Source organism: Panthera pardus, unplaced genomic scaffold (assembly GCF_024362965.1).
Source record: "Panthera pardus isolate Hobbes unplaced genomic scaffold, ASM2436296v1 HiC_scaffold_16, whole genome shotgun sequence".
Taxonomy (NCBI): domain Eukaryota; kingdom Metazoa; phylum Chordata; class Mammalia; order Carnivora; family Felidae; genus Panthera; species Panthera pardus.
This window is the reverse complement of record NW_026526721.1, coordinates 12,487,795-12,501,025: the sequence shown is the minus strand read 5'-3', so window position 1 is coordinate 12,501,025 and position 13,231 is coordinate 12,487,795. Positions and strand designations below refer to the sequence as shown.

The following is a 13,231-nucleotide window of genomic DNA, read 5'->3' as shown; positions in this document are numbered from 1 at the left end:
GCAGGGGCCGTCCCTGTCACTGCTCTTCCTCAGGGCGAGCACGCTGCATTTCCTCCAATGACGGGAACAGAACTCTCCACGCCAAAAGCCAAGCAGGACAGGATTTCTAGGCCGCTCTGGCTGCTCAGGCAGTTTGGGAGATGAACTTGAGCTCCAGTGCCAGGGTCCGTGGGGCATGATGGGATGGGGTTTAAAAACCGGCCAGGATGGTGGGTGGTCAATGAGCCAGACCCCGTCATCAGCCTCCGTGGAAGCCTAGCGCACGGGGAGCTGGAGGCCGAGCCCACCTGGGAGAACCGTCTGCTACAGGGGCTGTGTTCGTTTGCAGGAACAGCCCAGAAGTTACAGAAGAACCAGTTCGGTCTCCAGGTCAGACAAGCTTGCTCCCCGGCTTTCATCACGGTGTAGCCTTTACACCTAGACAGCGAGGCCAGTCGGGCGTCAGCCAGGAGGCAAACTTTACCTTGGCAGCTGGGCGATGCCAGGAAAGTGACCGTGTCGGGCGGGATTAAAGAAGGCCCTGGAAGGATCCAGGGCTGAGCCCAGCGGGGCGGTGAGTGTCGGGCGGCCTCTAGCGGCCACTGCCGGTCACGCTGCTCAGCGGACACCTGACTCGCAGGGAGAAAAGACACTTCTTCCATTTCTTCCAAGACAGCAGCGGTCGTGAGAATATAAAACAGATCCAGAAGCAAAAAATGTAATTACATTTAGTATTTAGTCAAAGACACTAAATAGTTGTTTTGAAATACAAATAACTGAGGCTGATCCTTTTGAGGATATATTTATTACATTCTAAAACCTTAAATAATTTTTATCAGATACATTCAAACGGAAAGAAAAACTAGGACAACTAGAAATTCAACATTTTTCAGAGGGTTGTGGGCGCCCTATTATTATTTAAATGTGTTTTTATTTTGCCTACAGGAAAGGTGAGCCATATTAATGATGGCATCACCAACTGGTGAACTTCATCTTGGCCTCCACTTGATGTCTTTTACCCCGTGGAAATGTCTTTTCAAAGCAGTGTTATCTGCCCATGGGGAATTTAAACAGGAGTCATCGTCATTTTCTTCCAATTTCTGGAAATAAATTATGTTTTACACAGGAAGGCATTTCAGGAAAGTGTTTTGCAACATGAACAGACTGAAGAAAGAACCCACGTCCAAACTCCCAGTCCCATCTCCCCAAAAGGATGCTCCCAGACTCTAATGCAGGTGGGATGCCTGGCAGGGTCCCGGGGGCCCTGGAGAGGCGGGAGCTCTAGAAACGCCCCTCCCTACATCCTGCAGAACTCACGGCCCCCCAGCGGCCCCCCGCGCACTTGGGTCAGGAAGGGGGTGAATGCCCGTGGCGCCAGCTCTGCTGAAAACCTATCAGCCCTGTACCTTGAGCTCCTCCTGTCTTCTGTGATAATACAGCATCAGCTGCTTCTGCTCCGCACTGCTGATGATCGGTTCTCGGGCTGGGGCCCCTTGTCCCCTCTGCAAAGACGAGGGCAGAGCAGACTGTGGATTACAGCACTCTTACAGGGGCCACCTGGGAAGTCACAGTGAATGTTTTATAACCGTCTTTGCCGACTGCTACACATAAACTGGGGATCCGTTCTGATCATCAGGAGAGGCTTGGTCTCCAGCAGCCCCTCAACCCTGGGCCCTCATGGCGGACAGAGACCAGAGGCCAGGCAATGCCACCGGCCGCCGCGGGTCCAGTGGAGAAGGGATGGAGATAATCGTGGAGAAATGATTTAGGACAAAGCAGCCTCGCACGGATACGTCTCTACGCGATCTACATCTGTAACGACTTCTGGCACATCCTCCTTGTTTACAGAGTATCAGTACTTTGAAAACTTGAAATCAGTGCTCTAGGCTGTAGTTTCCGTTTCGAGAACCACTTTTAGTTACTTGCAGCCCTATTTCTAAGGTTGAAATTAGCATGGCTTATGTACCCCCCCCTCCCCCATTAAAACAAACTGCAGATATCGTCAAGCAATCCATACTGTCTTCCAGTTTTCGCTGTTTTACGTTAAGCCTGCACTAACGGGATTAAAGTATGTGTAACAAAGAGACTAAGTGAGATTTACTCTAATTTTTTAGTGGTTGGAAAACAGTTAACAAGAAGTGCTGTCGTGTGAAAGCAAAAGTACTCACTTGCTGAATCTTGGCGATAATTTTGGTTTTCTCATTTTTGCCCACATAGTCTGAAAGCTTCTTTGTTCTTCTGAGCTCCTTGGCCGCCCACCACAGCTGGGCCTTGGATTCTTCAATAACATTCAGTCCTGCCTGGGGCCGTGGTCAGAAGCGGCTTTAAGGTGCATCCGGACACTGGCCCACGCGTGTGATCCTCCCCCAGGTGCACGGAGCCTGGCTGGGCCCCCCTCCACCAGTGTGGGGCAGGGTCTGGCATCTCAGCCCCGCCCCACGTCCCCTCTCCCCACGGGCGGCACCACCACCCCCACCGAATCGAAGCCCTTGCTCATTTTCATGCCTTTCCTGGTAGCTCCAGCTCTTGCCCTGACTTCGTCACCCTCCTGCTCTGGGAGGTGGGGAGCGCCCTATCTCATGTGTACCCTCATCTACAATACGAGGTCCTTCTCGGATGGATTTTGAGGATACTGCCAGGAAAGAACACTGGAATCCAGCCGGGTTTTTACATCTAGGCACAATGGGGCTGTTTGTCTGCTTCTGCACAGCCCGCCTATTTAAGATGGCTCAGAGCCACAGGCACTGTCCAATGGGGTAAAGGATAAATGAGAAAAACAAAGGAAAATGGAACGTAAATGCAGAAAAATAACATGAAGCAAAAGGTGAGGCTAGAACACAAAATTCCAGGCAAAGGGACCAATGAATGCCCTTTGGGTAGAAACAGGCACGAGTTAGGTTTCTGGCTTCCCAGTGGCCAAAGAGAACGGGCAGGTTTTCAGTTACTCCTGCTCCTCTGTGTGCCCTCAACCGCGAGCACTACCTTCGGGGTCTCCCCTAAACCCAGGGCTCTGCTCGGAAGCACAGCACGGCAGGATGGAAGGCTGCGTAGGAAGCGAAACACGACGTCCAGGAGAGGAGGCCCAACTCTGCAGTGACCCACCCCACAGGACGCCCGAGAGCCACATACCTGAGTCCCAGACAAGTCTTCTTTATTTTCGAATTCCATCCGGATGGGATCGTATGGCGGCAGCCCCATGGGATAGACAATCATCACTGCACCTCGCAGCTGGTCCAAGGCGTCTTTCACCATCTCCATGGTAACACACACTCCGGCTTCCACTTGTTTCTGAAGGGACAGGGACAGGAATCGTTCTGTACACTGGGACTGACCGATTCAGTAAGTACTGATCAGGTTCTTGTACCGGCCTCCTGCAGAGACGACTGCCACAGGACACAAAGGACTCCAATGGGGCTTGCTACCGAAGCCACCAACGTCCTCGCGGGGCTTCTGCTGCGCCCGCCACGGCCTAGGCCACCAAGCAGACTACGAGCGGGGCCGACGAGGGCAGTCAAGTGCGGAGGACGCTCAGCAGCGCAGACCGAGGGGATCGGGCCATGCCACGCCACGGTGGGGGGAAGGTGGAGCAGGCAGGTGAGCGACAGGACCAGGAGAAGCAAAGAGCAGCATAAGTGCAGCCAGTGCACCAGTGCCCAAGGGGGTTGGGGACATTGGGGCTCGTGCTGGGGAGGCCAGGCTGAGGAATCTGCGCTGAGGACAGGCGGCGACGTCTCTCCCGGGCAGGAGGGACGGTGCAGGAGCCTAACCTTGTGGTGGGTGAAGAAGGCTCCCGGCTGGGGGAGAGCAGGGAAATGCCCAGGAATTTCCTGAGTGGCAGGAATGTCTGTTACTCGTAAGGAGCCCCTTTGGACCACACCAGAGTTTATGCTAATGAGGTGACCCATGTGGGACCTCATTTCAGGGAGAGGGAGCAGAGATTAGAGGGTTGAAACTTTCAGACCCAACCCCTATCACCATCCTGGCGTGGGGGGGGGGGGGGGGAAAAGGGAGGGGAGCTGGAGAGGAGTCCCGAGGCCCAGGATTTTATTACTCACGCCCACGTAATGAAACCCTGATAAAAATCCTGGGCATCGGAGCCCGGAGGAGCTTCTGGGGCAGAGAACACACTGCTATTCAAAGGCAGGTGCCGGGAATCCCAGAAGCGCCCACAGGCTGTGCACCCCGCACCCCAGACCTCACCCTACATCTCTTCCACTCGGTGCTGAGTTGTGTCCTTTACAACAAAGCCATAAGTCGTAAGTACAGCGCTCGCAGGGTGTTCTGTGAACTGGTGAACCAGGCGGGGGGTTGTGGGAACCTCCAGATTTACAGCCGGGACAGAAGCGCCGGGGGTTGCCTGGCGTCTGAAGGTGTGGGCTCTTGCCAGGGACCTTGCCCTTTCACTTGCGGGGTCTGCAGCAACACTGCGTAGTGTGAAACCTGAACCCAGGCCTCCCGGTCGGTATCTGCAAGGCACCAAAAGGCTACCAGGGCGCCTTCAATAAAGTGGTGGCTGTGGCAACGGAAGGCGCTGGGTTGTCGCCATCGTGGGACAGACGGTATAGGACCCGAGGTAAGGCTCACGGGGGGAGGGGGGGGACAACAGCCTGTGTCATCGAGGCACCTGTGGCTCTGCCAAAACCAAGTGGCAAGTCTGCAGGAAGTGCTTCTTCTTGGGTCCAGAGCACAGGGAGGAGCGAGGAATTGAACTCTCAGCTGTAGGAAACCTGAGCTTCCTCGAGGGCTTTTGGGAAGAAGCGTCTAGGAACCAGGTGCAGGCGAAGGAAGGCATCAGGGGGAGGAGACAGATTGGAGTTCCCTGCGGAGGCAGACCATGCATTTGGAGGAGGAGGTAAAACACTGGGGGGAAGGGCAAGGAGAGAGAAGAGGACCCAGGAGAAAGTGCTTTGATAAACACGCAACGTGGTGAGAGGCAAGAGAAAGGGCACTCAGGGAGCTGGGAGGGGACAGGAGGACAGGAGGGTCCTCAACGTACTCAGAGGACAGTGTCAGACAGAAAAGCCTCCGACCTGCGAAGCGAAGGGGTGGCCCTGAGATGGCCGTCTCTGTGGGGGAAGGAAACAGAGGCCGGGTCCTGAGACACCCAGGAGGTTCCGGGCCACGCATGTGGCGGTACGTCTGCTCCGGGAAGCTCGCTGGGAGGGACAGGGCGGTGTGAGGGCGAAGCCGCAGAGAACTGATTTCTGGAGAAGGAAAGAGGCCTGAGTGCATTAACAGCGTAGATGTAGCCCGCAGAACAGGAGGCACTGAAAACATCGCCCCCATCCTGGGTTTCCGGGCAAGCAACAGTGGGGGCAGCAGCAGAAATGGGAGAGCCTGGGGCGGGGCGGGGGGGGGGGGGGGGAATTAGACACAGATCAGAGTCTCCAGGGAGGGATGAGAAGAGGACCTTGCAGGAGGGACAGAGAACTGAGGGCTCCTGCCAAGACAGCCTTGACCGCTGTGCCACACAGGAAGGAAGGAGGCAGGCAGGGCAGGACGCAGGCCATTCGGAGCCTCAGAGCCCGGGGCCTGCTGCCCACGGCCAGCCGACTGGGGCCCAGCTGGGCGAGGATGGGTTAGGGAAGCAGCGTTAGTGGGGCGGCATGGCCGGGCAGGGGCTCAGGGATGGGGAAGCGGGACAGGAGGTCCTGCGCTAAAGGGGGCCATTCTGGGTGACGGTGCTCTAATCCGACCGAGTGGCGGACTAGTAAGACAGGAGGAGGAGTGACCGCAGGAGTTCTGTGGCAGGGACGCCCAGGTCCCAGAGGGGGTTGAGGGGGGCAGGGCGGATGTGTGGCCTGAGGGAGGAAGGTGGACTGTGCCCTGGGGGCCCAGACCCGAACTCTCTAAAGCTCTGTTCTCATCTGTGAAACAGAGGGGATGTTCCTGCCTTGCTTGCTCGCAGGTGGCTCACGAGATTGTTTCGGGAGTCACAAATCCCCAGAAAACAAATCAGGTCTTCCCATCAGAGGCTTATGCCAGAGGATGGGTGTGCAGAGCTCCCAGATACGGGGTCACGTGAGGCAAGCCTTTCTGCTCAGAAAACGTCACCCACCGCCACCAACATTAACTCAGCGCGGGTGAGTCATTTTCTGTACAAGCTCCACGAAATGCCAAGGGCAGTGATCCCTGGCCAGGTAACACGGCAGGGTGACAGAGGAAAGCCGGTGAGGCTTCAGGGCAGCAGACACCCCAATGACCTGGTCTCCTGCTCTCAGCAGAGGGACAGCTCAGGAAAAGGGGCCACAGAGACAGTGGTCTCGTTCCCGAGGAGCCACCGCGTCTGGATGGCCCACCATCTCTCACTCTCCCCATGGTGAACCTCCGGCCACAGGACTCGAACCTTCTCCTGCTTGCCCCACAGTGCTAACTGTCCCCACCATGGCCAGCTCTGGAGAGGGGACGGTGATGTGCACTGCATTTCTGGAGGCAGCGTGGAAAGGGCCCCGGGCGAGAAGTCAGGCCGGTCACTCGGGAGCCCTGCAACTTTGGGCAAATCACTGCAGCAAAGGACTGGAGCCCGAGAAGCCTCTCTGTAAATTTGGAGACAACCACGTAAGAAGATCCACAAGCAAAGAGACCAGAAAGGATTTCCACAGCAGACAGTGAGGGGAGTGAAGGGTGCAGAGCAGTGTCCAGGCCACGATTTTCCTCACACGCCCTGACACGTGCTAGTTTGATCAGGTGTTAACAGTTACGATCAATACTGTAAAAAAAAAAAAAAAAAAAAAAGGTTCTAGGATCAAAGGCATTTTGCAAACACTGGGCTGAACCAAAGCCTTCCTTGTCGGACTTGAGAGAGCTTTTGCTAAATTAATAGGCACTGAAGAGCAGTCATTCCTGAAGCATTTAAAGGATTAGTTAAGAGCTTGAAGAATTAAGGACACGTTGGTTTAGAAGTAATTTTGCCCATGGGGCGCCTGGGTGGCTCAGTCGGTCATGATCAGGTCAGGTCAGGTCATGATCTCCCCATCCGTGGGTTCAAGCCCCGTGTCGGGCTCTGCGCTGACAGCTCGGAGCCTGGAGCCTGTTTCGCATTCTGTGTCTCCCTCTCTCTCTGCCCCTTCCCCACTCACGCTCTGTCTCTGAAAAATGAATAAACTTAAAAAAAAAAAATGTAAAAAGAAGTAATTTTGCCCAGGGATGCCTGGGTGGCTCAGTCGGTTAAGCTTTTTTTTCGTTTTTTTTTCTTTCTTTCTTTATTTTTGAGACAGAGAGAGACAGAGCATGAGCAGGGGAGGGGCAGACAGAGAGGGAGACACAGAATTTGAAGCAGGCTCCAGCACAGAGCCCGATGTGGGGCTCAAACTCACGAACCGTGAGATCATGACCTGAGCCGAAGTCAGACGCTCAACCAGGAGCCACCCAGGCGCCCCTAAAGTCAGTTAAGCTTCTAACTTCCGGCTCAGGTCATGATATCGCAGTCCGTGAGTTTGAGCCCTGCATCAGGCCCTGTGCTGACAGCTCAGAGCCTGGAGCCTACTGCAGATTCTGTGTCTCCCTCTCTCTCTCTCTAAAAAATCAATAAACATTGAAAAAGAAATTAAAAAAAAAAAAAGTGATTTTGCCCAGTGATCAGTAGGAAAAGAAAAAAAAAAGTTATCCACTGAGAAGGCTGGAATGGGGGGCGGGGGGTAGCAACGCCCAGGGCCAACACATAAATAAAGCAACTGACAGACGAAACAATTATTCAAACATCCTAATATTCTTTTCCTCCAGGGTCACATTACCTGCACTGTCAGGTATGACCTCTGCTTCTCCTTCTATGAAACAGCTTCTGCCTAAGTACTGGTGACCATCGCAAAAAAGTAATTCATAGCGGCACGAACTCCAGCAATCAAGTATCCACGGAGCTCTTACAGGGTCACGATGTTTACGTTTCACTTTCTCAAGTTCTCCCCACATCTCCCCCCATCAGCTCGTGGTTGTGCCACACGCACTACACGGTGTCCCACACGTCCACGTTGCACTCGCGCGGACCAGGCACCCTTTCTGCCTGACCCGGGAGACCAGGAGGATTCAGGACAGCTGTCACCAATATGAAAAGGAAAAGCGACCACCCATACCCAAACAGGCTGGTCCTTGCCTTGCCCCGGGAAGGCTAGAAAAAGAACAGGCGGGGCCGCAGATAACTCCACTCTGGAGTAAGTGGAGTGTGTATTTCAAATGACAGGCCTTAGGGCTTCATTTAAAAAAAGCTAACCTTCGATATGATTGCTCTGGCCTCTTCTATAGTCTTCTTTAACACTTCCTTCATCTTTTCATTTGGAGCTGTGGAAATAGAACCGGGAAGAGGGAGAGAAACAGCTGTCTTTAAAGGTCTTCTTGGGGAGGGGAGAGGGAAAAACTAACGAACAAAACCAAAACAAACAAACCCCAAAAACCCTTAGATGTCCCAATCCCTCCTGGCCAAGTCAGGGAGCAAGGAGCTGAGAGGAGGACACTCGTGGAATTCAGGTGAGGGACACAGGGAAGCTGGCGGCGAGAAGCTGGGAAGGCTCTCAAAGCGTTGCTTTATTTATTTTTTTTAAGTTTCTTTATTTTTGAGTGAGAGAGAGAAAGATTGTGCGCAAGCGACGGGAGAGGCAGAGAGAGAGGGAGACAGGATCGGAAGCGGGCTCTGCGCTGTTAGCAGAGGGGCTAACGTGGGGCTGGAACTCACGACCCATAAGATCATGACCTGAGCCGAAGTCGGAGGCTTAGCCGATTGAGCCACCCAGGAGCCCCACAGAGCTTCAACTTCTTAATAAATAAAAGTATGAATTAAGACACTGAAAACGCTAGAAACATAAAGTTGTGTTAGAATAGAAATGGTTAATTTAAGATAATATTGGTTTAAAGGTGAATAATGAACCATTAACTGGTTCTCAGGACATAACTATTATTTTTTTTCAGTGATGCAATTCCTTCTAAAAAGCACAAATATCTTGGGACGTATGGGTGGCTCAGTCGGTTAAGCGTCTGACTCTTGATTTCGGCTCAGGTCATGATCCCAGGGTCGTGGGATCGAGCCCCAAATCAGGCTCTGTGCTGACAGCAAGGATCCTGCTCGGGATTCTCTCTCTCTCCTTCTCTCTGCTCCTCCCCCTGCTTAATGCTTTCTCTCTCAAAGTAAATAAACATTAAAAAAAAAAAAAAAAAAAGCAAAAACATCTCTCCAAATTGACAATGAGTTTACATTATGAAAAGCTGTGGAAGACAGCCAACCATTTTCCAGGCTAAAACCCACCCGAAATAACACTAAAAATTCCTATCATCTTCACTATTTTTTTTACAAAAATATTTTTTGAGCCTGTCAAGTCCTTGTAGGGACACTTTTGTATTTCTTTTGCTCCTCAGTGTTCTAGCACAGTAGATACGTAGGTGCTTAGGTGTCTGTTAAACGATCGATTACGGTCTTTTAAACGGGGCCTTTTAATCAGGTTAAAAGGGATAAGCCATCAAAATGGACTCCCGTCTTTTTTCCTTGAAATTCCACACGATCAACCACACACTAAAGGGGGAATGATTTCAAAATGCTGATATGGACCAAGACGTTTTACACCACAGAGGGCCGTGCCCTCGATTCAAGGGGAGACGATGTGCCGACACTCATTGCCTCTACTCACACAGAATCTCTAGCCAAACCCTAGTAGCTGCAAACCGTAACAGAACAGAACCCTCAATACATTGTCAATGACTGCCCCCCAAAACTATTCGGTCGAACCATATTCAATTTTCACCATTTGTTACCTACAAAAATGGCAGCTTCAGGTGGTTCATCTGATGTAAAAGCTAGCAGCACCTTAGTAAAGAAAGAGCAAGAAGACAGATGCTTCCTCGACCTACCCGATTCATTCTGGATTTGCACGGTACCACGGGAGTCGGTTACACGGTGCAGTATTTCATATGTTTGTACAGAAAACTGAGGTCTGTGTTTTTTGCTTTTTTTTTTTAAATTTTTTTTTTAATGTTTATTTTATTAGAGAGAGACAGACAGAGCATGAGCAGGGGCGGGGCAGAGAGAGAGGGAGACACAGATTCTGAAGCAGGCTCCAGGCTCTGAGCTGTCAGCACAAAGCCGACGCGGGGCTCGAACCCATGAACCATGAGATCATGACCTGAGCCGAAGTTGGACGCTTAACCAACTGAGCCACCCAGGTGCCCCCTGAGGTCCGTGTTTTCCCGTGAAATTGCCACCTGCATACTTCCTGCTGTGCTCGCGCGTGCACACAGGAGACACAGGCTGGATTACCTTGCCCATTCCTTCGGCCGATGTCATCCTTTTTAAATACCGAGCCCCCACTGGGTACACACTTTTCACCCCATTCATCCCTTAATTTCAATTCTTCGATCTGGTCATCAGTCAGTCCTTGCATATTAGGAGGGAGAAATATGCCATGTTCTGCCAATTCTTCCATTTCTTAAAAATAAGAGAAAGTTACACAATACGCATCACAATTATCATCACAACACCTTACACCTCAGTGAAATGTAGGCTCCCTGGGGGTCAGGGGTCTTGCCCAGCGGCTCCCTATTTTATTTAGCAAATGCTTAGATACCACTTGGTTTGGGCCAGGCCTGTCCTTGACCTTTGACACACGGTCGCCCATTTGTCCTAGGTCAGCAGCGGCACCGAGTTTAGGAGCTCACCGTGGTCGCGGGCAGCAGGGGCTGCAGGCTCTGTGCGCGAATCTTCTGCTGGGCTGTACCTTCTGGGACTCAGGGGGCACAAGTTAAAATTCACTGACGGTCTGAATACATATCCACCAAGGGCGTTACAATTTCCGAGCGTGTTCACGTAGATTATTGCATTTCGCCTTGTGAGGCAGGCAAGAGAATGCTCCACATCCTGGTCTTCCCTCATTTACAGCCCTGTCACCTGAGGCTTGCAACTTTAGAGACATACTTTCTAAATAATTTGTGTAGATCTGGTCAGTGGAGAGGATTTCAGGCAATTCACACCCTTCCAAAGCGGCAGAGATGGGACTAGACTTTGGTGTTCTGGTATCATGTTCATTATGCAAAAGCGTGGCTTTGTATTTTTCCAATCCCGTATATATTCACCCCAAAACTAACCCACACTTCAACCTTGCAAAATTGCTTGCCCTTCCTTCCTTCCTCCCTCCCTCCCTCCGAGTTTCCATAGCACTGTAGGAAGACACCAGGTGGCTTGTAATAATACAACACTACAAAACAAATGGTGTAACTTAATGGGGTCTTTATTGTCTCTCTCCCTACCAGACACTAAGCATCTGGGGGCCAGGGGCTGGTCTCCTTCACCCTGGTCTCTGGCAGGCAGAGAGCCCTGGGGCCTGCCTGAATCACAGTGGACAATGGGAGCTACAGAATAAATGAGTGAGCCACTAGCACGGCTCGTAATATTTAGCAGCACATTTTCAATTGATAATTTTCTAGAAAAAGAAGTTGGAGTCACTCTTCTCCCCAAATGTTTTAAATAAAAAAGGAAAACATTTAATACTGAGCTGGTTTTGGAATCAGTAAATTTTCTAAGAAACTATATGTATGCGCCGTAAAGACTGGAAACCATAACCCTTAAGGAGTTCTCCATGGCACAAAAATCACGTATTACAGAAACACTAGACCACGTCTGGAGTATCACCATGGGAGCACAAGTAGGGAGCACCTCGCTCGAGGCGGAAAGTCGCCAGACAGCGCTGCTCTAGAGCGTTCGAGAGGAGTGACCAAACGTTGTAATATGAGAAACAGGGTTGTGTTTACTGGAGAAGGGCAAGGGACGCCAAGGTTGCTCTTTCCACCCTCGGGAGGTGGGGGCGTCCCAAAGTCAGGTGCTCCCCCACCGGGAGGCGCTCCACTCCAGGCGTCTCGACAGAGTGATTTCCTTCCACTACACCTGCTCTCGGACCGGGTGTTTGGGCTCCCCCGGGTTAGCCCGTCTCCCCGGCTACTTCACACCCTGCCCCGCGGCGCTTCGGCGCGCACTTGGCCTTGCCCGCACGCGGGGTGCCGAAGTCACTCCGCTCTCCGCGGGACCCCGGCGGACTGTCCCCTCTCGAGCCCGCCGGCCGCACGTCTTTGCAAATCTTCGCAAACCTGACCCTCCCCGCCCAGCCGGCCCGAGAAAGTCTTGCGGCTGCCGCCCCACTTCCCCATCCCGGATGGCCCGTTTCTCCCCGCCCCGGCGCGGGCTCCACGGTCCCGGCCGCAGACTCGCCGCGCCGCTGGGCCGCACCTGAGCAGACGCGCTGCACCTTGAGCCGCGCGTTGTAGACCCGGGTCACCTGCACCGTGAGCTCCTCCAGCTCCGTGCTCCCCGGCGCCTGCAGCAGGAACTGGCTCTCGTCGCCCCGCTTCACGTGCAGCAGAACCATGGCGGCCCCGGAGACCCCACCGAGGCGGCGAGGAGGCCCGGGATGCGCGGCCCGCCGTAACCCGAGGCCGAGGAGCGATCGCCGCCTAACCGCTGCTTGGAGTCCGGAACTCGGGGCTCGAGTGCCCGTGGGGCCGGGAGGGGGAAGGCCCTCACTCCCGGAAGTGCCTGTTGCCAGGAGCAACAAGGAAACACTGGGGCCGCCAGCGCCAGTCAGAAGCCGAGGGTGGAGAAGCCGCAGCGCGCGGGGGCGGGGCCGAAGCTCCCGGAAGCAGGTGCTGCCGGGCAACGATCCACTCGGTCCGAGACGGCCGCCGTCCAGCGCCCCCCCCCCGCCCGGCAGGATTCGTCCTGCGCCGTTCCCGGAAGTGCCCGTTGTCGGGGCAACAGCCCAACACAGCCCAAGCTATCGGAGGGGAGCGCGGAACGCCCCGTCCACTCTCCCGGACCCGAGGTTCCACCTAGAGAGATGTGTGGGGCGGGGGGAGGGGTGCGGTGGTGGGCACCCTCAGACGCCGAGCCCTGAAGCGGGTCCCCGCTGCCGCTACAAGTCCCAGCGGCGTTTTCGCCGCTGTCGCTCACCACTTCCGGAAGTGCTTCCCGCTGTTTCCGGTCTGGAGATGTTCGCGGCGGGGGGCGGAGTGCTTCGCGCGGGGCGCGGGGTGTGAGCACCGAGGGGCGGGAAAAAGTGTGCGTCCTCTTCTGTGCGGGCTAATTCGGATTCGCCTATCTAGGGTGGCTCTAGCGGCTGCTGCCGGAGCGACCGTGCCCAAACTCTCCAGCCAGCCACCGCCCGAAAAATTCTTATTGAACAGGCGCTATTTCTTCCAGGCGTGGGTGACACCGCGGAAAGGCCAGGGTCACTGCTGTCAGGGAGTTTATATCCCAGTGGAAGTGAGAAAGAGAAAACAAAATATA

At 53.8% G+C, this 13,231-nt stretch overlaps 1 protein-coding gene across 2 annotated transcripts; it reads right to left on the bottom strand.

The window, feature by feature from the left end:
* Nucleotides 1-767: 767 nt before the first annotated feature.
* CFAP298 (cilia and flagella associated protein 298) lies at nucleotides 768-12,468 on the bottom strand. Of its 2 annotated transcripts, XM_019420201.2 has the most exons (7): nucleotides 12,176-12,468; nucleotides 10,217-10,384; nucleotides 8,186-8,253; nucleotides 3,109-3,267; nucleotides 2,148-2,279; nucleotides 1,386-1,481; nucleotides 768-1,079 (listed from the first exon to the last, which is right to left on the bottom strand). In XM_019420201.2, the coding sequence occupies exons 1-7, from the start codon at nucleotides 12,312-12,314 to the stop codon at nucleotides 969-971; spliced, it is 873 nt and encodes a 290-aa protein (XP_019275746.2). In that variant the 5' UTR covers nucleotides 12,315-12,468; the 3' UTR covers nucleotides 768-968. The 2 variants fall into 2 exon arrangements, with proteins under 2 accessions (XP_019275746.2, XP_053759106.1); XM_053903131.1 differs by lacking the exons at nucleotides 8,186-8,253; nucleotides 12,176-12,468 and having other exon boundaries at nucleotides 10,217-10,294.
* Between the last annotated feature and the right edge of the window lie 763 nt (nucleotides 12,469-13,231).

Excerpts from the sequence above, each read along its gene's own strand:
- CFAP298 (XM_019420201.2), bottom strand. The coding sequence starts at position 12,314 with ATGGTTCTGCTGCACGTGAAGCGGGGCGACGAGAGCCAGTTCCTGCTG. Across the intron at positions 3,268-8,185 it reads CCAGAGCAATCATATCGAAG|AAACAAGTGGAAGCCGGAGT; the intron begins GTTAGCTTTTTT and ends CTGTCCCTTCAG. Across the intron at positions 2,280-3,108 it reads AAGACTTGTCTGGGACTCAG|GCAGGACTGAATGTTATTGA; the intron begins GTATGTGGCTCT and ends CCACGGCCCCAG.